The 27,815-nt window shown below is 42.5% G+C and overlaps 2 protein-coding genes across 2 annotated transcripts; one reads left to right on the top strand and one right to left on the bottom strand.

Annotated features, from left to right (window-relative positions):
* Window positions 1-123: 123 nt before the first annotated feature.
* smcr8a (Smith-Magenis syndrome chromosome region, candidate 8a) lies at window positions 124-7,548 on the bottom strand. The gene is made up of 3 exons (XM_080447909.1): window positions 6,465-7,548; window positions 4,121-5,938; window positions 124-3,283 (listed from the first exon to the last, which is right to left on the bottom strand). Exons 1-3 carry the CDS (start codon window positions 7,064-7,066, stop codon window positions 2,812-2,814), a joined length of 2,892 nt encoding a protein of 963 aa, XP_080304035.1. The 5' UTR covers window positions 7,067-7,548; the 3' UTR covers window positions 124-2,811.
* Window positions 7,549-7,828: 280 nt separating this feature from the next.
* top3a (DNA topoisomerase III alpha) lies at window positions 7,829-27,318 on the top strand. The gene is made up of 20 exons (XM_080447750.1): window positions 7,829-8,105; window positions 8,931-9,269; window positions 10,738-10,797; window positions 10,906-10,979; window positions 11,539-11,614; window positions 12,043-12,151; window positions 12,344-12,487; window positions 13,080-13,250; window positions 13,455-13,555; window positions 13,997-14,071; window positions 14,307-14,389; window positions 14,790-15,000; window positions 15,163-15,348; window positions 16,157-16,286; window positions 17,140-17,253; window positions 18,425-18,590; window positions 19,778-19,924; window positions 21,580-21,705; window positions 24,111-25,030; window positions 25,813-27,318. The coding sequence occupies exons 2-20, from the start codon at window positions 9,066-9,068 to the stop codon at window positions 25,989-25,991; spliced, it is 3,276 nt and encodes a 1,091-aa protein (XP_080303876.1). The 5' UTR covers window positions 7,829-8,105; window positions 8,931-9,065; the 3' UTR covers window positions 25,992-27,318.
* The last annotated feature ends 497 nt before the right edge of the window (window positions 27,319-27,815 follow it).

Below are 27,815 nucleotides of genomic sequence, written 5' to 3'. Positions count from 1 at the left end.
ACACGATATATAGCACCTCACAGTGACATTCAATCATGGTGGATTCTCTGCCCACCTCCCACGCAATCTGACATCAACTCAAAACATCTCAATGCATTCAAATAATTTAATGGAATAAAATATCAATTTTACATAAAAATATCCAGACATTCACCACATGGTTTAACACTGACAGACACAGTGATGTTATCCCCCCGATCGAGGCCAATGGTTTAAACCTCAGGATGAGACATTAATTAGTATATACTCTACAGACAGTACATACAGTAAGGACACTGAATGTGAAGACAATGTTAAGCACACTATGGTATGGCTTATTGTGATTACATTCACCTTTTTGCACCGAGATGACAATATGTAACAATTAAGCCATAATTGTGTAACAATAAAACCTGCAAGAAATTAAGACATCCAATATGGCAAAATAATATTTAAAAAAATAATCTTGACTCACTTAAAAATGTGATTCTAATGGAATGGAATACGGAATAAAATTGTGCCTGAAACGCCTATAAACAACATACGGTGCAATTACATAGATAAGTCGATTGTATACAGTAACATCAAACCAGGATCTGCCTTGTTCTAAATAGGAAGAGGAATCACCTTAATCTCCTTTTGTCTGTATTTTCAGCTATATGCACAATGTAATTTTAAGTAGGCCTTTGGCTCAATTTTGATAGTGCTGCGTTGAATTGTATCACTATAAAGCCTAATTTATACTCCATCGTACGACAGTGTCCCGCACCAGAAATAGCAAAGCTAAAAGCTCATTGTGAGCTTGTAGATCGTCCAACTATCATATGACCAAGTATAAATCAGACTTAAACATGGAGAAATGGGTAAATAGTTTTCTACTTACTAGAGACTTTTTAAAATAGTTTTTGCGGCATAACGCTAAAGATTAAGTTCACCTTTATTCAGATTTGGCAGGGATTGTTTTCCCTGTTTCAACAGTGATAAAGCTTTCCTAATCAACACTACAGATTTTACTGTGTACTACTAGTAGTATACTACTGTAATTCGTCACATTCTAACCAATAAGGGGGTACAGCATCATTGGTATGATCAAAATTCTATTGTATAGCATAGGAAACAAAGTAATTTGTTCACATGATCCAAGCCATCAAATGTGACTAGAACTGGTTTTCTGGGTAAAATCATGGACGGCATCAGGCATCAGTCATGTGTTAAATCTCTGGATCACTACAATGGCACAGTTAAATCTATGCGTCAGTTAATTGATTTGTCTCAAGACACAACAACAACACCTATTACAATATCACATCTCAGTGCCGTCTCCACAAACTGTTCAGACTCAAAGTCATCAGGTTCATTCTCAGGATACAGCAGAACAAGAAATATCATTTATATTATGGTGATTCACCCTGGTACAACACAGTCCCATGCTGACGCCACAATACTCTCATACAACTTCAATTAACCACTTAAGCCCTATTCAAAATTATTTTCAAACGTTTTGAAAATCTTCGCCTATAATGACATGCCAAAAATAGGCACGCCAGGGTGAAAGTGGTTAAGACAACAGTGAAATTCAATACATTTAAGATTAGTAGCTTTTTTGGTCTGACTGAGTCAGTATATTCATGGCGATGCTTGCCAGCAGTTCATATTAGGTTTTGGCAGATCGCACATCTGTACACCAGTGTACAGATGTGCGATGGGTTTCTCAGGACATGCAATATCACAGGGAGTTGACTGGGACTAATCCACACAACAATACACACACACTTCATGCATCATCACCAAAACCTGAAGCAGCCTCTGAGAATGTATATAATCTATGCTCTCCCTAACAGAGGTCCAAATCTATTGGATTGAAATACACGACCAAGTCTCTTCTTAAAACAAAATTGACGCTCAATCTGACATCGAACACTGGACAATTACTGTGTGTATGGAGGAAAGAAAGAAACCAAACTTTTAAAAAGCAGGTGAGTCAAACAAAAAGATTCTTCTGAGAATCTAGTAATATTATAATGGAGCCTTATACAGTAAAGAGACTTATCACAAGCTCATATAAAGAAGACATCCCTCTCCACTCTCAAACCTCTGTTCATAGCAGCCAGATTATGTTAGCATGGAGGCGGCAAGTACAGCAAACCTGAAAAACATTGAGATGATATCATAGTTGATAAATTAGATAATGACTGGTGGACGTTTAAATAAGGCCATGATTTGACCAATCTGCAAGCTAGTTACTGTCAGGCCACCCTTGAACACAATGCCAGCCTTGTTGGCTTGAGTTCAGATGGATTGAAATGCCAGGCAAAAAAAAAAAAAAAAAAGTATACTAAAAGGAAGGATGAGTCAGCAATATGAGGAACATTATTTCCACAGAGGTGAAATGAGTGACACTACAGTAAGGACACCAGACCAGATTAGCTCAAGGCCGTCTGTACTCTCTGTGTGTTGGTGTCCGAGCATGCTCTAAACTAAATAAACAGAAGTAAACTGACCCATTTACATTCACTTTTCCTACTCTGTCTACTGACCTGTTTCCCTATTGACCATATTCCCACGGCTGTGTAAGAAGTAAAAGCTTACGGACACTGCGTGAATATGGTCCAAGTAGAGATGAGCAGGAAGGAGACAAGCAATGAAAACAAAGAAAGGCAGAAAGATTCCACAGAATACAAAATATAACCAGTGCTGAACCTCAGCAGTAAGATCACCTGTGTGGGCCCACTACAAGACAGTGGATAAAGGGTGATGTTCGCCAAAACCCCTCAGGAAGTTCTGGTCCCACAACAATGCAATCCACCCAAAGTCCATCTGTCAGTAGATTAATCAGATCTTGTATAAAACGCTGGTGGTGTATTTAAAACTAAAACAAGGAGCTGCCACTGCCAAGGTGACTGGCCCAGTGGCAGCGGGCTCCAGGTAGCGCTGAGTGATGAGCTGGCTGAGGTAGAGGAGTATCTGACTGTCCTCTTCCCCCAGGCCCAGCTGCTCCTGCAAGAAGCTGCAGCGCCTGGCCTCCACTGCCTCCAGCCCTTCCTGGGAGCTGACGGGGAGGTGGAGGTGGTGGGTGAAGGTGAACAGGAAGGCCCTGGCTGCCAAGCTACTGAGCGTGCTCTGGACGTGCAGGAAGTAGGTGGAGCCACGGCGGACATAGGTGCGGTGGTCGGCGATGTTGGCGAGCAGCTGGCCACGGTACGGTGGGCAGCGCAGAGTCTTCTGGTCGGCGTCCAATATTGAGATGTAACGGCTGTAGCGTGAGAGGGAGAAAAGCATGCTGGAACCCACAGGAGACGCCACTCTGCGGGGAGAGAGGAGAGAATGTTGGGATAGGATGAGAGATTCAACGTATTACTTTACATACAGTTGTACAGAAATTATACAGTATATTATACAAAGATCGGATGTCTTAAAATTTGTGCTGGGTCAAGGAGCTGTTTTATATAAAGAGGGCATTATCATTTTATCAAAGGGAGAGAATCAGCCTTTAGCACGGCGCGTTGAATTAATGGAGGAAATGGAGGAAAGTTGGACTTGCGATCAATGCTTTTATCATAAGAGAAATAGAGAAACAGGTGGTTTAAGGACAAATACAAAGATGTGGGCTGAATAGAAGTATGAAATTATGGCTGAGTCATCACCAGGTAGGTGAACTATTCAGGAGGACTGAGTCAGACATAATAAGACTGAATACAATAAGGTGTAAGGAGGGCTAGGGACTGGCTTGCTATTCATCACCAGGCAGAAAACAGGATATGGTTCTGGGTAGCTACATCGCCAAAACTCCCACGCTGATATAGGATGTCCTTGCAATGTCATGTTCAACAAACCATGGTTGAAAATATCATCTCTGCCTAACATAATATTCAAATTGTGGGGTGCACCCCCCCCTTGTGGGGTATGAAGGAATGGTAGGAGGCGTGCTGATGGAAAATGACCAAAATCTTAAAAATGTTTCTCATAATCAAAGTAGTAATTATTTTGCAGTTTGCAATAATAAAAAAACAATGACTGCAATTTGTATTCATCATGGGGGGGATTAGGGGGAGTTGTTTGCGTACCTCTCTGCTCTACAGTATAGGAGAGCAATGTGAATTAATGCAGAATTAATAGCGTAATTCCTCCTCTCTGCCCATACCTTTGCAGCCCTATGAGTTTCCACCTCTGCAGATCTGTGAGGGTGAAAGGACAGGAAAGCCAGGGTTGGACCCTCTCTCCACACCTGCCAGGCGCGGGCACAAAAAGAGCAAGGGCGGCGACCAGCCTGCGGACCCTCCCCTCATCTGCCCCGAGCACCACCAGGGTCCTGCCACTCAGCAGACACCACAGAGCCTGTAAGGCAAATGGATATTGCCGTACGAACCTCAGTGCTCCCTGGCCTGCCTTCTTCCTCTGTCGCAGGGTCCATACCTCTCCATAACCCAGAGGCGAGGCAGCCCGGTCAGACCCAGTGGAGGCGCTCATGGTGCAGTCCGACCCATCCTCCACTGAGCACCGGGACACCACGTCTACCAGGGACCCTACTGGCAGCTCCAGCCCAATCATAGGGCTGGAGCGAGGAGAGCCTAATGCATAGTCCCCCTGGGGCGGCAAGAAGGCCTGGGGCTCCTGGTTGACAACCAGGGAGAGAGGGGGTAGTGGGTTCGAAGTGTGCCCCAGACCAGGCACTGCATCTTGGCCTGGAGTCTCATAGAGGAAGCCCTCCTGAGACATACAGCATGCTGTGTCCATCTGCACCAATGCTTCAGGCTCTATCTGACAAACATCCTCAGTCACACCCTCACATCCACTCTCCATCTGTCCATCACACTTGTCCTCGGGCGCCTCCAACTCTGACGCACCCTCCGGCAGAGAAATGGGAGTCTGGTCACCCCCGTTTTCAACCTCGTCTTCGCAAGCGGTAATGTCCAGTTCTTCACTGGCGCTCTCTCTCTCTGGGTGGTTAGGCTCAGGAGTCAAGTCAGGATCCGGGTCAGGTGGATCTGTCCTCATACTCGCTAGACTCTGCTCGCCATCACCCAGCCCCTCCCCGCTCCTGTCACTGCTAAAGCTGCCTTTGGTCTCCTCTGAACTCTCCTGTGTTTCCAGCGTCTGATCGGAGGGAGAGGACTCCAGGCGGCTTTCCCCGGGGCCTAGCTCACTATCCTGGGTATGACTGGTCTCTGAGACTAGGTCCAAGTGATCCAGCTGTTCAAGCGGTTCAAGGGAATCGAGCTCTAGAGGTTCAGGACACAGCACAATGGGAGGTGGGTGTGTGAGTTTAACATTGTCTACAGCATGGTTCACAGCACAGAACGGTCTTAATGTCAACCCGTCTTCCTCGTCGTCTTCACCAAGGTCTTCCTCGAAGAGGAAGTTGGTGATCTGCAGCTTCTTGCAGAGTGTCCGGTCCAGGCGACGCGTGTGCAAATAGCACAGATCACCCCGGAAGCTCCTCTCCGTTTCCTTCAGCAGCTCAATAGTGGCGTCGTGGAATGTCGTGTCACACAGCTCCTGCAGCGTCTTCAGGCGCTTGTCAAAACACTTGGCTGACTTGGCTTTGATCAGCTGAGGGGTGTAGGACGGCTTCCGTTTAACACCCTCCGCCTTTTCAGCATCATCCTCGTCCTCCGCAGCTCCATCTTGAGGTCTCTGACCCTCTCCCTTCTCCCCCGTCTCCTCCATTTCAGTGCAATTACGCTTCAAGGGGTTGGCAAGTGGGAAGTACTTGTCTGATAGCTCTTCGCTCTCACTCAGACACTCAGTCATACATTTCTGGCAGGTCACAGCGTTGGGATCCCGCCGTGGGCGGTGTGGGTAGGAGCTGATCTGTCGCAGCAGGTCCCTGTGTTCATAGATGCTTTTTTCCACATTGGCGATCTCGTTGGCTTTCTCCACAGCGTGGGCGGAGTAGATGCTCTGTGGCCTCGCCTCTCTGTGAAGTCCCTCCTCCTTCTGCAGCACAGAGCGCGTGTACCTGACAGGACAAGAAAAAAACAAAAACAAATGAAGACTTGAGAAACAGGCCATAATACAGACCATTATTCATAACTGATGCAGGTCCCCTGGGGCATACTACATGGGCTCTAATGCCTGATAGTCAGACTCAGTCCCTGGTTCAATTCCCGGCCGGCCGGACCATTTGCTGCATGTCACTCCCCTACTCTCTCTCTTTGTGTTTCCTGTCTCTCTCCATTATTAGACCCCAATCAAGTTCCCTAATTCTTTATACAACAAAGTATCTAAGAACCTACTTGTGCTGCTCATTGGGGCAACAGTCTGAAGATACCACGTCTCATCCATATGTGCCCCTTTTACATTTTTGAATGCCATCTGTGCACCCTGTGATGTCACCCTGCTTTCTACTAAAACAGAATTATACACCATTATAGCAGAAGTAGATAAACTATCACAGATACATTCATATACTGTGAAACAGTAACCAACATTAGTAGAAAGCAGTTAGTAAACTGTGTTAAGGTTTCAGTAGATATCGTCCTTACTCCAGGTCCCGAAGCTTTCTCTGCAACTCCTTGGCGAATGCTCGTCTGTTGCCAGTCTTCAGGCACTCTGATGCCTGGGAGAAGCGGAGGGAAAGCTCCTGGAACTGTAGCATGATTTTCCTCTCATCTGCTGAAACATACGCCATGCAAAACGGACGCACAAATCCTCTTGCCTCCAGGTCATAAAGTGTCAGGTGATGGACATAGGCAAAAGCCCCTTCCTTTGAGTCTCCCAGCACTACTCTTGAATCTTCTACAAAACTGAGACGCGGGTAACCGCTCCCTGGTGGGTGGCCCACAAACGAGGCTTGGTAATCCACAGACATGATACGCAAGGAAAAGTAATTGAGATCGAAGGTGCCGCAGACTTTGGGGTCATCTGGGATGGTGAGGAGAGGCTGGGGTCCCACCTGCTCCGAGAACTCAGAGATGAGAATGAAGTCTTTGGTGAACTTGGCATATGAGGTTTTGGCCCACGGGTTGGAGTTGGCAAGAGGGTGGAGAGGGACAGAGAACTCCTCGGGGAGAGCCCAGGGGTCAGGACTTGTCTCCCCAAACTCATCCTCTTTAGTGAACGCCACCACGTCTGGTGAGCCTATCATAATGGTGTTGTTTTACAAGGCATTAGAAACACACATCGGAAGAGCAGTCAAACCCCAGTGGTCAAATCAAGGCAGTGGAGGCTATAAGCATCCATTGGACTGTCACAGTGACCATACTACCATCACATCACATCACATCACATCAGCAGGTTAATTCAAATATGATATACCAACAAATGACACTGAACCAGGGGCATCTGCCAGTCGCTCTCTTATCCACAAAAGCAATCAGCTAAATCACTTCCATAAATCACTTCCAGTTCCAGGTAAATTTAGCGGATCATGCAGGCTAATGAAGCGAGACGAAAAAACGACCATATCTGCAGTAGCATCAATTGAGAAGAACGTCTAAAATGTCCATGCACCACATCCCGTCTCCCGTAGCGTGTTTCCGGGATGAGATTCAACGCACGACTGTGACGGAGGAACCTTGACAGACGCGTAGAAACCCTTTAACTCTATGGTGGAAACACTACATGTTATTTTACATTCTTTCCTGAGACAGACGCCATGTTTACCCAGCTGCTGAGCGGATTCTTGTCACGTGATCATGCTACTACCAGGGTTCATGAAATAGATGTATTTATTTATCTGTTTGTATTCTTTACAAATATACATAATTAGTTTCACACATTTTGTATTATTATAATACGATATTAATTAAATGCAATGCATCTTTGTCTCGTGTCAAAGTATTTATTTTCTTTCGCACGCTTTTACGACAGTTTTACGACAGCACCACACTGACTCAGGCGCGGAATTTGTAAACACAGCATGCTCGCTGTTCGCTCCTCAAAAACTTTTAAATTCAGCATGTTTCCCACGTTGACCTCCATGTTTGTGTTCGTGTGATCCTTAACGAACACCAGATGTCAATCGGAAGATTGATGTCGATGTTTACACATTTTATACACGTCGTTATATGGGGCTAATCACGCTAGCCATAGTAGCATAACTTAGCTGTAGGAGGTAGCTTTCCAGTGAAAGTTGGAAGTGACAGTGACTGCAGGAGTAGAGCATCAATTCAGCAAAGGCTAAGGTATGGCAAGGTCACCGCTGACAGCATCAATATAATGGCCAAGCAAACACTCATTTCATAGGTTATGGCAGTGGTTCACATTTGAGCCACGGACCACCATTTGATGAGATTTAGCCTGTCAACCCCACAATTAAATGCTGTATTGATGTTGGTACCATATAGGAGAGATAACAGGCAAACGTTGATCAAAATAGCAATTCTTTAATTAAGTAATGCAGATGTATAACAATAATTTAACTTAAAGAGCGTTAAATGAAACCAAATGGACCCTTATGGGTCCATTTGGTTTCACTTAACGCTCTCAAGAGTTAAAGATCTATCTATAAGGGGTCCATTTGGTTACCAACTCTCCATCATTTAGCTGGGGACCACCTGGAACCCCCTCAAGGACCACTGGTTGAGAACCACTGAGTTATAGGATAGATAGCAAGGGCTACAGTGTAACATGGCAAATGTGCATACATGCCTTGAGACATCTTAAGCTTTCAAATACAGTCTAGAATGCATCCAGAGATGACGGCTTATTTTTCATTTTTATATCCACCTAAACAACTGTCATGAGAGAACTACCTGCTTATTTATAATAATGCACATCACTGACCTGACCCCACAAGTGGAACATACTTTTCAAATGCCATCTGTGCCATATATATCAATATATAGGGGGAATACAAGTGTTGGGGGAAATCGTGTAATGCTTTGTGAAATTTGTCATTTTGTTCTGATTTGCTTTTGATGTTATTTTACGATAAGTTTATAACACCATAATCAATACGGAGACAGTTTATAAATGTATGTTAACAAGTGAATTTTTATTTTGACTAGGGAGCCAAGCTATGGCAGTTGGCAGTTGCCATACCTCACATTGTGAGGGCAGGGAACGGAGGTAGCCTCTGATCACAAGACTGTCACCTGTCATATAATATATGACAGTCTTGTATCAAGGCTAGGAAGGGAGGTATGCTGATACAGAACCTCCGGAGGGCTCTGTTCAGATCAGGACTCCAGAGGACCAGCAGGTGTTACTACTGTAGTTGTGGGACAGTCACAGAGCCAGCTGACATGATCCGCAGGACGCAGATAAAGAGGGTGCTGTGTGTGGCTGAGAAGAATGATGCTGCCAAGGGGATTTCTGCGATCATGTCTGGCGGGACGGCGAGGAGGGTAAGGACTGGGATGAACTGTGCTGGGCACGATTTACAGTAGCTAATAGGGATATACCCTGTGATGATCATAGATTCGCACTCGAGGCTTAAACGAATAGCACTTGTGAGTCGTGACAATTGGAATTCTGTTTTGCCATTCACTTTCACATTATAGTGTCATAGTTACATAACAGTGTCTGTTTTTTATATAGTGTCAGAGTCACATAACATTAGAATTATTTTTGTTCTTGTTTTTATTGTTTTAATGTGGTGTATTTTAACTGTGGTGTATTTACCTATTGTCTTATCTGTATTGACCCCTAGCAAAATGATTTCCCTTGTGGATAAGGCGTGTAATGTAATGTAATCTAAATCTTTTTTTAACTCAATTCTTATTGGAACAAAGGATTTTCAAAAGACAGATACACATACAAGAATACAAGACAGAACATAAAAGTGGGGGGGAAAAAACTGAAACAACAAAACAGGACAGTACAAAAAGAAAAACAAGAAAGAAAAACAAAAACAAATAGGCTGCATTCTACAATTGTTAGTTATTTTTCTATTCCATATTGGTTATACATTGTCCATGGGCTGAAAGAGAGATGTCCACTTTTCCCAGTATTTGTGTAATTTGTCCTCTTGTAGTCTGAGTATGAAAGTCAGTTTTTCCATAGTGTATATTTCCCTTATTATGTCCATCCAATTGTCTTTGGTTGGGGGATCCTGTTGATACCAGCGACGCGTGATCGCTTTCTTGCTTGCTGCTAGAAAGATTTTGATTAAATATTTGTCATGTGTCAAGAAATCTTAAGGAATATTTCCCAACAACAACAAAGTACATGTCTGAGGTATCTCAAATCCAAGAACAGCCTCTATGGTGGCGTGGATATCTCGCCAATATTTTTTAATTTTGGGACACTTCCAGAATATGTGAGCGTGGCCCGCTTCCATGTGGCCACACTGTCTCCAGCATGGTTGATCTGTTTTCAGTTGTTTTGATTTAATTTTAGGTGTTATAAAAAAACTGGTTAAAAATTTCCAGCAGAACTCCCTCCACATTCTTGAGTTAGTGGTCGTATATTGTGTTTTACACATATTTTCCCATTCATCTGTAGTAATATTGATCTCCAACTATTTTTTCCATTTAGTTTTAATATACTCAGTGGAGTTAGTTCTGGCTGATATCAGGCCCTTATATAATTTTGACACCGTTCTTTTGGACTCTTTTTTTATAGGCCTGGGTAAATACCTGAATAAGATCCCCATTTGAGGCCAATGTAATCTAAATCTAATCTAATTGTTATATTTCCGAAATAAATACCACCACATGCTGGGTGGAAGCTTTGGACTTTATTATATTGGTTGTTATTCGTTTGTTACAGCTTATCTCCTACCAGTGTAATTACCTGAATAGACTTTGGTATATCTGGTTATCCGTACCCTGAGTATTTGCCATAGTATTAACTGATGTTTTCCATTCCCAGAGAGAAGGAATGTCAAAGTTTAATAAAATCTACGAATATGAATACAACCTGTTTGGTCAGGTAAGTTAAGATTGTAATAGATTTGTATGTGAATGTAGATTTACATATTAGTCAATTATAGCTGTCTTATATAAATTCATTATTAGTATATTATTCTTTCCCTTACAGAATGTGACGGTGACAATGACGTCAGTGTCTGGACATCTGCTGAACTTGAAATTCAATGCACATTTCAAGAACTGGTAACTAAGCAGCAATAGACAGTGTACAGTATTGGTACACATCATACACACTCTGCTCTTACCTTCCATTTATTAAGAACTAGTCATGCATTATATCGTCGCTGTTGGGTTCCACCCAACCTTTTTACGTCCAAAACCGTTACTTTTCAGGAGATGGAAAAAAAGAACCTGTGATCCAATGGTTCCAATTTAGTTATTATTTAGTCACAAGCTCTTCAAAAGTGGCGATAACAGCCGATCTACAAGCTCACAACGCGCTGCCTCGTGATGCACTGTGCGCTTGTAGATTGTCTTGTTTTTGCTACTTTTGTGCGACACTTCTGCACGACCAAGTAGAGAATTCATTTACAAAAAAACATACAAATGTGAAACACAGAAATAGAAGGTTCCTGCCTGACAGTGACGATATGCTGATCTTATTCTTATCCACCATTATGAGTCAATGAAGTCAGGAAGACCAATAGAATTTGGTCCCCTCTGATTCAGCTTGCTTTGTATGTGTGAACACATATCTCAGCCTATTTTGTGTATCTACTTTGTATGTCTACCGTCTCCTCAGGCATAGTTGCAATCCCGTGCTGTTGTTTGATGCTGAGGTGGAAAAATATTGTCCTGACAATTCTGTACAAATCAAGGTATGTTTATATGCTCTATCCTTTCAGTAATGCTAGAACGCCTAGAACATAATTTAGCATTGTCTTTCCATGAGCTAATTAGTTTCATGAGATTAAAAAAATATAGAGAAATCCCAAGTTTTAGTTCCGGTATGTGTAGTGGCTTAAAATGAGTCCTAGTTACTCATAATTGATTAACTGTAATTGCTTATTAGATGTTTCTTTTGAACAACAAGGCCATAATATTGATGAATAATATAATAATAATATTCATTGCCTTTACATGCTGCTAGCAGCAGGGGGCTATATCTGCCAAATCAAGACAACACATATTAAATATGGACATTTTAACAGATTTCAAGCCCTTTTTATGTAACTTTCACTTATTTTTTAAAATCTTGCCCTATTTCCTTGCACCCTTCTACCCCTCCTTCCTTCTCCCTCTGTAGCGTACCCTAGAGAAAGAGGTGAGGCAGTGCCAGGCTTTAGTCATTTGGACTGATTGTGACAGAGAGGGAGAGAACATTGGCTTTGAGATCATAGATGTCTGCAAAGCAGGTATGATATTACAGTGTGTTGGCAGAGGTGGTTGGGCATCTTGCAAATTTGCCAAACTCCCTTTTTACTGACATAAATTATTCAAACAAGCATGTCTGTGTATATGACTATACAATAAAAGGCAACAAAACATTTTCAACAATGTACTATTTTGCTCATGATAATGATTATGACTGTGTGTGTATTTTTCAGTAAAGGCCAATATACAAGTGTTACGGGCAAAATTCTCTGAGATTACTCCAAACTCCATCCGACGAGCCTGTGAGACACTTATAGAGCCAGACGTTAACGTTAACGACGCTGTTGATGTTCGAACGGAGCTGGACCTCAGGATAGGTAATGTGATCAGGCCAACAATATAAATTTACCCGACAGTTGGTTCTTAAGGAATGCCTAGTGTTGCTGTTCCATAAGCAGCTATGTGGGTTATATTGACGATTATAAAATATTGTTTTGCGTAGATTCATTGATATGATGATAAATAAAAAACGGAAAAACAACAACATGCTTCTCAATTATTTGATTAATTGAAAAAAGAATAGATATAATAATCACTAAGAAAGTAATTGATAGACTGCAGCCCTAAAACCCAATGCACAGTCAATTCTGTCCAGTACATGAACAGACTAAAAGCTAGCTGATGTAATCTGAAGCTGGTTGCTTTAGATTACGTCAGCTACAGTGTAGGTCCACTGACCTATATTGTACACAAGGATGTAGGCTAGCCCTGGAAATTTTAGTGTGTAAGTCTTGGTAGAACTGCAGTGCGAATCGTGCAATCCATGAAAACGCCTCCCTAATTAGTATTATCTTAATATTAACAGAGATTAACAGAGAGGACTTTGGAAAGCCAAACTTTATCTTAAAATTGCAGATGGCACCAGTAGTTGGTTCTACTGATCTAACTGGACTCTGTCTTCTGCCTCAGGTGCGTCCTTCACTCGCTTCCAGACGCTCCGGCTTCAGAAGATCTTTCCTGAGTCTCTGGCCAATCAGCTGGTCTCGTACGGCAGCTGTCAGTTTCCCACTCTGGGGTTTGTGGTGGAACGGTTCAAAGCCATCCAGGCCTTCATACCTGAGACCTTCTACAAGATCAAAGGTAAAAACAGCCGTGTACAGCACACACCTGTATACCTATACACAATACACAATACACACAAATAGGAATTCCGGCTGCAGACCTGTGTCGCATGTCTTTCCGCCCCCAAAATATGATGTATTACTTTGATATTCATTTTTTTCCTCCCTTTCTCTCCCATACACCTCTCTTAACTCTCTCTCTCTCGTTCCCTCTCTTCATCAGTTCTCCATACAATGGAGGAGGATACTGTCGATTTCAGCTGGAAAAGAAACCGTCTTTTCCACCACACAGCATGCCTGGTTCTCTACCAGATATGCATGGAGGTGCGTGTAGTGTATGTACTATATTTTTTGTTTGTACATCTGCGCTGTGTGTCTACATAGGAATCCAACGATTTTCAAAAATGACAAAAAATCCAAATATTTCAGAAAAAAAGATAATCAAAGCGCAGCACGTTGTGTGCCTGTAGATTGGCAATTTTCACTGGTTTGGGGGGACTTAAAATTTCTCTTTTGGGTCTCGAGCTAAATGGTTTGGGAACTACTGCTGTATGTCAAATAAGATGAGATGTTTTTTAATTATATTCTGTCAAGCTCTCAGGTATAACTTGTGTTTATCCCTTCCTCCCTGTGTAATTAACCCCCCCCCCCCCCCCCCCCATATCAATATTCTGAGTGGGAAGCGTTGTTTGTCTTAAAATGGCTAAACATATAATATGTATGTATACAGTACATAACAGATTTACAGAAGAATCTTCTTCTCAGAATCCCTTAGCAACAGTCACCTCAGTAACCAGTAAACCCAAGAGCAAGTGGAGGCCGGTGCCGTTGGACACCGTGGTAAGAATATATGGATACACAAAATGATAAAAACAAATATACATACTTAATTCTGTTTGAGCTAATGATAAGCAGCTTTATTTATATAGCACTTTAATACATAGAATACCAGGACACATACAGTACATACAAATGAAAAAAGAGTAGGATGTTTGAAGTCAGAGACTTGAACCCTGGTTTGTGATGTCCCTGCTGCCCTGAACCCTGACAGTCCTTTCCCCCATCTCTCTGACAGGAACTGGAGAAACTGGCATCACGGAAGCTAAGATTAACTGCAAAAGAGACCATGAAAATAGCTGAAAAGCTGTACACACAAGGGTAAGTATTTGTATACGTTATAAAAGTAGTTAAAACATGCATTCTACTGCCACGTGTGAAAACGTGTGAAAACTGTCCTTGTTCAATTATATGTAAATGTTCTTATCAGTGTTTCCATTTATTCTCTTTTTATTTTATTTTATTGTTGGGGTTCAAGCCTGAAGGTTGTGCACATTTCTGTGAGATAGTAAATGATTTAGTTTTTATAGAAGTTTTAAAAGTCCTAACTCCTACGTTGTGAGTCCAATATACACAAAACTGTCTATCGACATCCATCTCACTCTGCAAATCTGCTTCAAGAACCACTACATTTTTTGAAAAACTAATATTTGACCACCTGTCCTACTCCTATCATCATATAACCTGTTAGTTATGGCCTTTGTATATCCCCTCCCCTCAGGTTCATCAGCTACCCCCGCACGGAGACCAACATGTTCCCCAAAGACTTGGCATTGGCTCCCTTGGTGGAGCAGCAAACCGAGAGCCAAGCCTGGGGAACGTTTGCCCAACGGGTCCTAGACCAGCCTGGGGGACCCAACCCACGGCAGGGCAACAAGTCTGACCAGGCCCATCCCCCCATACACCCTACCAAATATGCCAACGCTCTGCAGGTACAGCACATAAAGCTAGAAATATTCAACCAACACACACTGCACTTGTTAAAATGCCACATATGCTAGCATTGTGCTTATGTGTGCACCCCATGTGTATCTACTGTTACAACTGAAGTGATTATAAATAAATGTCATTCTGTTTCTACCCTACGTCTCCAGGGCAACGAGAGAACTGTGTATGAGTTTATCGTCCGTCACTTCCTGGCTTGTGTATCCCAGGATGCTGTGGGGCAGGAGACCGTGGTAGAAATAGATATCGCCCAGGAGAGGTTCTCCGCCTCTGGACTTATGATAATCGCCAGAAACTACCTGGATGTTTATCCCTATGACAAGTGGAGCACCAAGGTGTGTGTGCCTATGATTATTAAAGGAACATGTTATACGGTGAATACAGACAAAAGACAAACTCTGGCAGTGTAACATACTTTGTAACTACGTTTTAAAAGGTCCTGTATGAAAAACTTTTGACATACACTACACTGAAGTGCATGATTAGAATTGACAATTACGGTACCCTAATAATTTTTACGTATTTCTGCACATGTCATAATAGGATAAAATAGACCAACATTCAGTGAAACTAGCAAACTTAAAACGTCTTTTACGTTTGATCTACAATGATGTATATAGGATTCAAGTGGCTACGGATGGCAATGCTGTTTGGTTGGTCTGTCCGTCCAACAGTACATCATACATACTATATCAAAACCTACTGCCTAGATTGCCATGGAATGTTCTGTGCTACTTCATGCTCTGCAGAGAATGAACCATAATGATTTCAGTGATCTATGACCTTTCCCCTAGTTCCAACATTTTCACTTTCACACAAGATATCTCAAAATCTAGAGACCCCACCACCACAAGCCCACTAATAGTAATTTCATAACCCCAGTAGTGCCAGCATGGGGCTCTGGGGATGGCAATGTCACCCACTGTGGTGCTTAAGGGGCAAGCACAGTGGCCCCTAGGGGCCAGTAGCAGGGCTTTTAGACTCTTTAGTGTGTGTGAACGAGGAGAAGTGTTGGTTCTAGCAGTTGGTGCTTCTACCACAATAATCATGATTTCCACATTACCTCCACTGATCCCCACAGCTCGACTGCACTGTGTAAAAAAAACTAAAAACGTTTGTGTGTATGATACATGCTGACACTAGGTGATCCCAGTGTACCAACAAGGTTCCCAGTTCCAGCCCTCGGCTATAGAGATGGTGGACGGACAAACCAGCGCTCCTCAGCTGCTGACTGAGGCTGATCTCATATCACTGATGGAGAAACATGGCATAGGTACAATATACACACACACACACACACACACACACACACACACACACACACACACACACACACACACACACAGGTACAATACACACACACACACACACACACACACACACACACACACACACACACACACACACACACACACACACACACACACACACACACACACACACACACACACACACACACACACACACACGTACAATATACACACACACACACACACACACACACACACACACACACACACACACACACACACACACACACACACACACAGAAAGAGAGAGAGAATCTTTTTCTATCTCTTAGATGCACAAATAGACTTTCAGTGATGGGAAAACAGCATGGCACATGTGAAATACATATTTGCCATCACACCATCGCCCTGCAACAGCTTCATATATGGAACAGTATATCAGATTAGTCTCACATACAGTATATAGGATTGACTCTTAACAGTCATGGGTGCAGGCTATTGAAAACCTGGAGTAGAGTAAATAGAGCAGGGGCATCGCCATTGGGCTGTACTCACACAGACAGATTTGATTTGTTGATTTTGTAAATCCAGGTTAACATGGCATTTGCTGTATCTACAGTATAGGGTGCATATTGACAGACGTTGGGATGTTTTTAGAAATCCAGCCGGGATTAACATGTCTTTAGATGGACGGATGGATGGATGGATGGATAAATAGATAGATACTGTAGATAGCCTTTGACTTTAAATGGATAGATAGCCTTTGACTTTAAATGTATGTTTTTTTTACCTGGTTATGACATTTTCGTTTTCCCCCCTCAGCTCCATGAGGGATTTTATGACTCTCTCAAAAACGTTTTCTCACAATGCCTACAGGTACAGATGCAACCCACGCTGACCACATAGAAACCATAAAGAGCCGTATGTATGTGGGGCTGACTGATGACCAGAGGTTCATCCCCGGAGAACTAGGCATGGGTCTTGTGGAGGGTACGAACACACAAACTCACACAAGCCCATCCTCACTGCATACACCACGCAGATAGGGCCACGCTCTGACGTTATTCTGCTTTGTCTCATAGGAAACTATGACTCATTCAGCAAATATATTGCCATTAGAGTGCGAGTGTGTGTGTGTGTGTGTGTGTGTGTGCGTCCGTGTGTGCGTCCGTGTGTGCGTGTGTGTACACAGTAAAATTGTTCATTTAAGAGTGTAAAAATTGATCCATAACTCTCAGAGTTAACCACTTAAACCACAGCATCTGTATTCTGGGGAAAACTTTCACAGAACGCATGGGGTTTTTAACTCATTAAAGCCGTGAAAGCATCTGTGTCATTTAGAACATTGGTTTAGAACAGTGGTTCTCAAAAATAACAGATATACAAGCTCACATGTGCGTCACTTCGTGCCGCACTGCGAGCGTGTACATCTGCTATTTTTGAAAGTTTTTGAAAAATATTAAAAATCTTCTCTTCTGGGGGACCCTGGCACAAAACATTTTCAGATGGGGGTCCGCCGGGTCCTTGACACGAAAAGGTTTGAGAACTACTGATTTTAGAAGGCATTCGTAGAATCGGCCTCAGGCCTTAACACATTGAATGCCAATCGCGTAGATCTACGCGAACCTATTTAAAGCCGCAGCGTGCCAATCGCGTAGATCTACGCAAACCTATTTAAAGCCGCAGCGTGCCAATCGCGTAGATCTACGCGAACCGCTGGTTCGCGTAGATCCCCCCCCAGGTGCACTTTCGGATTTTGTTGATCCATTTCCGGTTCCGGTTTGAAGACCAGAAACAGAATTATTTGGGATCCGGTTTTGCCGATCACGTCGGCCCTCGTTCTACAGACGAAACTGAAACTCAATTCTCTTCCTGTAGTTTTTTCTCCTCGCATATCACTGTTTAACGTAATCCGCTCTAACTACAACCATGGAGCTCCGTTTGACATGTGGTTTTCACTGGTAGATTCAGTGAGATCTCGCGGATGTAAACAGACAGTGCACAGCTCAATCTTAAGGATTTTAACAAGATCTATGGTGACGTGAAAAAAACAAAAAAACAACAATAACACGTTGGCACTGGTGAGTACATTATGAGATTAACGTCTGGCATGGAATGTGTTAATTAGTTAAGTAAATGAACGGTGGGATTTACTGTGTAGGTTACAACTCCATGGGCTTTGAGATGTCAAAACCTAACCTGCGAGCAGAGCTGGAAGCAGACCTGAAGCTGGTGTCAGAAGGGAGGAAGGACAAACAGAGCGTGCTGCAGTACCACATCCAGAAATACAAAACAGTCTTCATCGGGTCTGTCAGGAAGGCCAAGAAGTGAGTCACAGAGTAGAACTAGAAAGATTGCACTCATTAGAGTATACTCTGTACACCTGCCAATAATACTATGCAATGCCTTTTCCAATTGAGGTATTACTTATTAAATAATTGTGACCTTGAAATTTCAAGTCTTCATAATCTCTTGATCAGTAAAAGTTATCTAGCTGAAAGTAAAACAAATGGAATGGGATGGAAAAATATTACTTGTCCAAGTGCATTGGCAGACATAATGAAAATAATTATGCCTGACTGACTGACAGAGAGAGCACTTAACATTGTAGTAACAGCTCATTTCATTGTGTGGATCTAACATTAAGAGGTTATGTACACTTATCCTGTCCTAAACTTGGTTGTTGCACTTATTAAGTAATTGTGACACAGCTAAGAACTAGGAAAATTAATGTGACCCTCTGAGCACAGGTCTCCACCAGGCCAGGTAGTAGAAGTCAATCTTAGCCAATGAGGATAAATATGAGAAATCTGACAGGTCCGTCTTGATGACATGACTATAGAGATAATGTGTACCGATTTGCGTGATGTTTAGACAAAATCTGTTCATAGAAACAAAGCGCAAAAAAAGTCCTCCTGGTGGTGCTATAACAGGCCAATGTAAAGTGTCATGGCAATCGGCCGCTCCATTCATGATTTGAGGCATTTTGTTCAAAACGAGCCACCCCTGCAAACTTTAGATGCCAATCAGGATGGAATATGAAAAATCGTACAGATCCGTCTTGATCACATGACTATAGAGTATAGAGATAATGTGTGATTTGGGTGATGTTTGGACAACAAAGATCTGCCTCCTATACTCTGGAATAATATAATTAAGATAAGGCCCACCATTGAGATTTTCAAATCCAAACTGAAGACCCACCTTTATACTCTTGCTTTTAACACAGTTTGAGATTATTGCTTTGTTTCTATTTGTTTGTTTTGTTTTGTTGTTGTTTGCTACTGCTTTTTTATATGCCTTTATTTTGTTTTGTGTATAGACTAAGGTCTATTTTTTGCTCTTGTTATGGAAAGCACTTTGCGTCAGCTGTGTTGTTTTTAAATGTGCTACTGTATATAAATACATTTGACTTGACTTGACTTGACACACACAAGGACAGACGGACAGGGGCGAAAACCTTCGGCATGGCAGAGACAATGAATGTACTGTTGTGATTGATGTTGTGTGTCAGGTTGGATGAAGCTCTGGCCCCGTACCTGGGTGCAGCTCAGGAGTTCACAGAGACAGAGCAGCAGGACATGGAGATTCCCCTCCCGGTCAGGAAGTGTCCTCACTGTGGAGGGAACATGGTGCTGAAGACGAAGAGAGAAGGAAACAAGTGAGACAAAACTGAGGGCTGCTCTGTCCTGTACAGTACAGTTAGATGTGGAAATGATCATATCTCTATGTCCATGTCAGACTATATAAGTGAATTTCCTGATGATTATGTTGTGTTATAGGTATAGGAGCGCTCATCCTTTGAACTATAGAGAGCTGTGTGTTCTGTTCATGGGCAAATTCACTGGCATTTTATCATTTACTGTAGGGTTGGTCAGTTTGGAATACTATTTTAGCACTATTTAATTTGAAGCACTGATGGTAACGGTATATACTGTATCACAACAATATATTCCTTTTTCTTAAAATTTCAATATAAGGACACATTTCACATAATACAGAGGTACAGCATTTTAAGATTTCTTGTGTGCAAAACTGCTATACTGTAGGAAAAAACACACCTTAATTTCTCATGTAACTTTCATCTCTGAAAAACACTTAATGAAATACAATAAGATCAAGCTGCAGAAAGTGAAAATTAAAACTGACTTCAAGTACAGCAGGGAGAAAAAAAAGTATAGTCAAAATCCATAGCGTAGGGCAAATTCATACCTACAGTACCTTCTATACTGTTTATACCGTCGTGAGTTACAGGTTTGAGGAATTAAGCGAATATCCAAACATGTTTTCAGTTAGACATGAGAGATTCTATGAATTTTGTGGCAAAAACATTGACTTAATGAAGGGAACACCTTTTTAGAGACAGGAGTTTTTTGCTCATGAAGCTTTCATTTCCCAACAAATCATTTTGTGCTGATTTGGCCCCTGTTTTGGAGAGGAGGACATGCTGTAACTATGCCATACCTGTAACTGTCCAAGTTTTCTGGGATTCCTTGTTTTGGGGTCTTTCCAGAGAGAACTCGGTGACAGGTCTGGTATATCCCAGCCGTCTGTTAGCTGCATCCTGCCAACTGTGTAGTCCTTGCTATGCTTTGTATCTTGACAGTTAGATACTGTAGATGCGTTGTCCACTTAAAGCCGACAAACGGGTGCACAAAATAACTCTTGTTTTCCTCTTTCTTTTGTTTTCCATGGCTCAATCTGAATAAATACTCTTACTCATGTGATACATTTATATACCTACATTAAAATATGTAATTGGTCCTTTTCCAGAGGCAAAGGTGATTGTAAACCACATTCATGTGTGCACAAATGTAAACTAAAGTAAATTTTCTATGAATCAGGAATAATTATATCATGAAAATAAGTTTAAGCATAATTCCAAGAATAAGGCCCCATATGTTTTGTGCTCTTTAAACCCTGCAAGGGTAACCTAAAGCAGTATTAAAGCTGTAACTGAATACAATTTTAATCTGTATGGTAGAGTATATTATTACAATATTACAATATGACTTATAAAATTGGGGTGGTTGTATTTGGTCTCCCTGCTCCCATGTTCTGGTTTGACAGAGATTTGGGTCAAACTTCAGTTCAGTTTCTCCCTTGAGCAAGCAGGCAGGCTCTATTGGCTCAGTGGTTAACATTTCAGCACTTGCACAGGAGACCCGGGTTGAAAGCCGGGGTAGAACAGGAAAGTTCCATTGTAGCTTTAAGATCGAAAACTAAAAAAAATCCTCTTTTTCTTGCTCTACCTAATTATTCCTGCTCCCTTCCTCTCTTCTTTTTCTATCTCTTCTCTCCCTTAACCTTCTCCAGTAAATTCCTGTCCTGTTCTGGCTACCCAGACTGTAAGACAGCTGTGTGGTTCCCTGACAACATGGTGCTGGAGGTCAGCAGAGATGAGAGCATTTGTCCCACCTGCCAGCCTCGGCCCGTACACATGTGAGTATTGACTGGACAACTGTCACTTTTCACTGTAAAGCACTCGGCTCATCTGCACAATGCTAATTGTGCAGATAATATTCAGGAATTTGGCAGAACAAAAATATGAAAATTGTGTTTGTTGAAGCGCTCGCAGTGTTTCCATTACGGGGCAGGAACTTTACCCCCTGCACCACCCGGATGATTTAGATTTTTCTAGAACCCTTGTAGCCTAGATACATGTTTCTTGCCACTGTTTCCCAGGTGCCAAAAGTTTTTATATTTTGTAAAACGTCATAATCTCTCTGATCGCTATCTGTCCGTCCAAACTGTGCTACTTCATGTTGGCACAATTTATGCCATATGTAAGCAATGAATCAAATTACATCACAATTCCTCAATCCTTGCCCCTTAATGTTATCACCTTCAGCTACATTTAATCATCTATGATATGTCAAAATGTCTGATGTGAAAAAGGTTTATCAAAAGTCAGTGGTTGCTATATTTCTGTACCGCCTTTGGGTATGATTATAATATTACACACTTTGATTCTTTCTAAACCAGGAATAACTTATACAAGAGACAAAATCTCCATCCCAATAAGAATGTAAAAAAAGGGGGTTGCTGCTCCTGTGTGTACTGTAACCTGCTCAAAGCGAAAATGGCAGATCTACAAGCTCACAAAGCGTCGCATGAGCGTGTAGATGGGCTACATCTTGATTTGATGTAGAGGGCAAAACAGGATATAGCCTTGGGGGACCCCGCCCCGGTCCATTAAGTATTAAGTAAGTATATGGGTGTAAGTGGCTAACACATGGAGTCAGTAAACACAAAACACTTTGCATTGCAAGAACTGGTCAAAATCTCTGTCTTCACGTGGGTGTTAACCCTTCTCTCACGTGTCGTGTCTTCTCTTCAATCCAAACGCAGGGCAATGCTACACACCAACAGCTGTTACTATAGCGACTAGTTGGGTGCAGAACTCATAAGTTGTTTTTCTTAAAACTAAAATAAAATACAAGATATACATATCTTTCCTTATATTCTTCACACTCCTACACTGTATGTTAATAGATTAGACCCCAACAAACACACAAACACATTCTCTCTTTCACAGGAACACTCCTAAATCGTTGCTGTCTGGTGGAAACCTTGTATGTATTCATTGGTTCAATATTTATAAAACCCACAGACATAGTTAACCCATTAAGACCTGAGGCCGATTCTACAAATGCCTTCTAAATCAGTAGTTCTTAAGATTTTTCGTACCAAGGACCCCCAAAATGATATGTAATTGGCCGCGGAGCTCCCATCTGAAAATGTTTTGTGCCAGGGACCCCCAGAAGAGAAGATTTGTGTTTTTAAAAAAAAGTGGCTTGGGCCATAGCGTGACGGTCCAGGCACCTTAGGCTGCAATGCCAGCCTGACAACGTGTCGCGGGTTCGACTCCCGATCCAGACGGCCTTTGCTGCGTGTCACCCGCCCATCTCTCTCCTTGTTTCATGTCAGCCTACTTTCCCTATCCCTCTCTAAATAAAGGCATAAAAAGACCCCAAAAAATCGAATAAAAAGTTAAATAAAAGTTATTCAGCATTTTTCAAACACACAAAAATGATTGAAAATAGTAGATGTACAAGCTTGCAGCGCGGCACAAAGTGAGCTTGTATATCTGCTGTAGTTTTCTGAAAAACGTATGTTGCTAAATATATAGCTAAAATCTAAAATGACTTTCCCGATTTTAATGTGTTAACCACTTTCACTTTCATTCAGAAATAGCAAAAATACGCCGAGCTTGTAGATCGGCTATTTTTGTCACATTTGTGTGACACTGTAGTATTAGGGCATTCATTTACGAAAAAAATGTGAAATATGGAGATACAAGGTTTCTGCCCGACCACAACGATATGAGCCCTATATAATTGCTGTTGGTCTCTTTCTCATTTTCCCTTTATCAACTCCCCTTTGCCTTTTATCTCAACCCCTGCCGCCTCTTCCTTCTTTTTCCTGCTCTATCCCTCTCCATGTCTACCTCCCCTTCTCTCCGTCTCTTTGTACACTTTCCTTTATCAGAAAGTACACAGCGTTTTCACCTTATTGCATATTTGGTTCATATGAAGTCTCAGATACTGCTGAGAGAATGGATCTGCCACAATGGAGCTTATCTTGCCAGGTGTCGATTATCACAACGTGTACATGGAGAGCAGATCTGCCAGCACTGCACATTCCACTCAGACGATGACTACAATTACCTCATTAATGCACAGTTTTATGTTCTCCTCATATCAAACATTATACCATAGTATCTGTGATACAGCTCTAAACAATGCTGGAGTACAGCTCAACATCTTTTCAGTTCATTTATTTGGTCACACACTGAGTCTCAGTGCTGTTAAACCGCCATGTCCCCTGTGCTTTATTCTCCCCAGGTTAAAGTTCAAGTTCCGTCGGGGCACCCTGCCTCCCATGATGCCTCTGGAGTTTGTCGGCTGCATTGGTGGATGTGATGAGACCCTGAGGGAAGTGCTCGACCTAAAATATCTCCGAGCAGGAGCAGGAGGCGCTGGGGGAGGAGGTGGAGGCACACGGGAAACAGGTAGAGGTGGAGGAACAGGCAGAGGCGGAGGAGCAGGAAGAGGCGGAGGAGCAGGAAGAGGCGGGGGAGCAGGAAGAGGCGGGGGAGCAGGAAGAGGCGGGGGAGCAGGAAGAGGCGGGGGAGCAGGAAGAGGCGGGGGAACAGGAAGAGGTGGGGGAGGTGATCCTCGTCCACCAGCCCCCCGGCCCATTACAGCAGACCCACCGAGATCCATAGCACCCCCGCGACCATCTTGGACCCCCCAGTCCCGGCCTAGCTTGGGTGGCGGCAGCGGCAGCAACGGTGCCGTTGCGGACCCCAGCGATGACGTTGTGGTGTGTAACTGTGGCCAGGATGCTCTGCTCCTCACTGTGCGCAAAGACGGCGCCAACCAAGGACGTCAGTTCTACAAGTGCAACGGCGGAAGCTGTAACTTTTTCCTTTGGGCCGATCAACCGGACCAACAGGGGGCGCCGCAGGGCAGAGCTCCTCACCCACCGACAGTACGGAACTCTCAGCCTCCCCATCAACCTCCCCGGCCTTCCATGGGCTTTGGGAACAGCCCTGGAGGAGACGGAGGCGGGTGGGGTGGAGGAGGAGGTGGTGGTGGTGGTGGTGGAGGAGAGACCATGTGCAACTGTAACGAGCCAGCGGTGATGAGGACGGTGCAGAAGGACGGGCAGAACAAAGGACGCACGTTCCACACCTGTGGGAGACCGAGGGACCAGCAGTGTGGCTTCTTCCTGTGGGCTGACGAGAATATGCCTCCGTCAGGTGAAGAGCAGACACGCGCACGCAACACGCATGCATGAAACACACGCAAACTGATCTCAGACATCCTAAAAATGTTACTCTACTTGACACACAGAGATACACATATATAAAGTTGCAAACAATACATAATATATACAGTACTAGTATATCAGATTTGTCAATTTTAGAATTTGGAAGATTATCCAGAGCTACTTTGAATGTGCAAGATCGAGTAAGTACTAGCCAAGTAAATAGCGTGCCAATAAAAGAAGCATGTTCTACTAAGTAACTAAAATAGCAGGTAAACATCACATATATAGCACCTGTCTAAATTACATCATTAAATGACATTTAGCATCTGTGGACAAGCAAACAGCATACATCCATCTACATACCGTACATAGCATTTGTGAGCAACTAGCATCTAACTAGTCAACAAGTCATCATACGCAATCTCACCTACACATTTATGTAGCGGTAGCGCTATAGAAGAAATGTCATGACTCAGAAACACATTCACTGGGACCTTGAGGCACTCGCAGATGTGAAGATGACATGTTTCAGTGCTTTCCTCCGTTTCCAGCATACCTGGAACTGTTAGGATAACAGATCTGTTATCCTTCTTTTTACCTTCCTTTAACTCTGTGGTTCTCAAAGTGGGGTCCAGGGACCCTCGGGGTTCCTTGAGGGGGTTCCAAATGGACCCTTACATGTCTGTAACTGATAGTTTACATTTTGTACACTCTCAAGAGTTATTGGGGTCCTTGAAATTAAAACGTTTGCGTGTGACCTCTCTTCCCCAGGCTCAGGTGGTTTTGGAGGCGGGTCTGGTGGAGTCGCTGGTGGGGCAGACGGAGGGAAGAAGGCGTGGAAGAAAACGGGAGGTGCAACTGCCAACAAACCTCCCGCTGCCAAGAAACCACGTACCTGTGGCATCTGCCATGAGCCTGGACACACCCGTGTTACATGTCCACAGCGGTGACCTCCGATGGTGGCTGAAGACAGAGGGCCCTATTTTGCGCTTCCTAAGTACCAGGTCTTATGACTTAACTTAAGACCTAGAGGCGTGGCCAAGGCTGTTTTGGCTATTTTGAATGGCCAAACGGCATTGGCCACGCCTCCAGGTCTTAAGTTAAGTCATAAGACCTGGTACTTAACCCATTAAGACCGGGAATACATCTGTGTCATTTTAAGATTTATTTGGCTATTCAAAAATAGCAGATCTACGAGCTTGTAGATCTGCTATTTTTGAAAAATCGTGAAAGTTTGCGCAAATCTTTCAATATATGTATTTTTAAAGCAAACATAGGTTTTTTCAAAAGACTGTTAGGATTTAGAAGACATTTTGTAGAATCGGAACCTCAGGTCTTAATGGGTTAAGACGTGCAAAATAGGGCCCAGAGACTCTATGCTGGATTGTTATGCAGCTTATGGAATTTAGGGACAGCCTGGCCATGGATGGGTTTTGCCGTTAAAATCCATTCAATCTCTTATAGTATGCTACTTTTATTTGGTACAGTATGTTATTCTATGTTTGTGTGTGAGGAATAAAAGACTAATTTACTTTTAAATAAATAATTAAATAATACCTGTTTAAAGCGATTTAAAACGTGACTTTATTGGCCCCTTGTCTCTAGGATCTATACCACAGCTTTGATCCTAAGACCAACCACAAGTAACAAAGTAAAATGATTTGTTGGTAGCTGGCAAATACAGTACATTGCTGATAATGTTATATTGTTGGCTGGCAGCCATACAGCAGCACACGCAACAGGATTTAAACACGGAAGTCTGCCAAGGCCTTTTGTCTTAGTGTACAAGTACTAGAACCAGAACAGAACATTCCGTACATGTCTGACACTAATAGTTCCTAGGTGTCCTGAGATCTACATCTATGTGTTTGTTCAAAATGGATGTCTGTTTTTGGGTCCTGCTTATGAAGTCATGGGCCTTTGTTTTTGGGGTGCTAAAGAGTTGGAGAAAGGTATTTATTTGAAGCCTTAAAATGTCAAGCTGAAATATAAATATAATTTATGTGCTTTCATGCTGAAGACAAAATTCAAAATGACCTTGACACTTGACCTTTATCTCTACTTGACCTTACTTAGAACTCTGACTCCTGTCTGACTGACAGGATGTGCAGCAAAGATGATGCTACCGGTCAGGAACACATTGATATATAGTAGACCACTCTTGCAACCTCAGGCTGTCAATGTAAACTTGACAATGAAGAGATTTACTCAACTGGCCTTGAATCAATTTAATCTATAATCTCTTGTATCCTGACAGCATAACAGAGGACTTTGAGAAAGGCTTAATTGATAAACAGAAGCAGTGCTGAAATTGAAAAAAAAAAACTAAACAACTATATACTGTATTGGTTGTTGAACTGAATTCGTTGACTTGGTAATGTGTAGATTGATTTTCTTCATCTTCAACTGTTGGAGGATGAAGACGGAAAATCGGTCGGGTATTTGGTGTTAACCAACAGATGAGGTTTTTTGTGTCTTGTCTTCCTTGTCAGATAAAATGGTACACTATGTTATTTTATGTAGTGTGTAATAAATAAATGACTAATTGCACTTTACTTCTAAATACATAATTAAATACCTGTTTAAAGCAATATTAACGTGAAATTGTTTGCCCCTTGTCTCTAACAGACAAGTTCACAAAGATGTTATAGGGCTAAACATGATTTCATAAAATAGGCTATAGCCTAGCTTTTTTCTTTAAATTCAGGGGTGCTGATATTAAAGGTGCTGTAAGTAATTTTAGTGTTGTTAAAATAAGTGTTAAATAGCTCTAC

Source organism: Gymnoscopelus braueri (genome assembly GCF_963280865.1).
Source record: "Gymnoscopelus braueri genome assembly, chromosome: 13".
Lineage (NCBI taxonomy): Eukaryota > Metazoa > Chordata > Actinopteri > Myctophiformes > Myctophidae > Gymnoscopelus > Gymnoscopelus braueri.
The sequence above is the reverse complement of the archived record's forward strand: the minus strand, read 5'-3'. Positions and strand labels throughout refer to the sequence as shown.

What these genes read in the sequence shown, in the direction of transcription:
- smcr8a (XM_080447909.1), bottom strand. Translation starts at nt 7,066, where the DNA reads ATGATAGGCTCACCAGACGTGGTGGCGTTCACTAAAGAGGATGAGTTT. An exon ending in AGAAAGCTTCGGGACCTGGA is followed by an intron (nt 5,939 to 6,464) that starts GTAAGGACGATA and finishes TTGTCCTGTCAG; the next exon opens with GTACACGCGCTCTGTGCTGC. An exon ending in AAACTCATAGGGCTGCAAAG is followed by an intron (nt 3,284 to 4,120) that starts GTATGGGCAGAG and finishes CTCTCCCCGCAG; the next exon opens with AGTGGCGTCTCCTGTGGGTT.
- top3a (XM_080447750.1), top strand. Translation starts at nt 9,066, where the DNA reads ATGCTGATACAGAACCTCCGGAGGGCTCTGTTCAGATCAGGACTCCAG. An exon ending in ACAATTCTGTACAAATCAAG is followed by an intron (nt 11,615 to 12,042) that starts GTATGTTTATAT and finishes CTCCCTCTGTAG; the next exon opens with CGTACCCTAGAGAAAGAGGT. An exon ending in TCTACCAGATATGCATGGAG is followed by an intron (nt 13,556 to 13,996) that starts GTGCGTGTAGTG and finishes TCTTCTTCTCAG; the next exon opens with AATCCCTTAGCAACAGTCAC.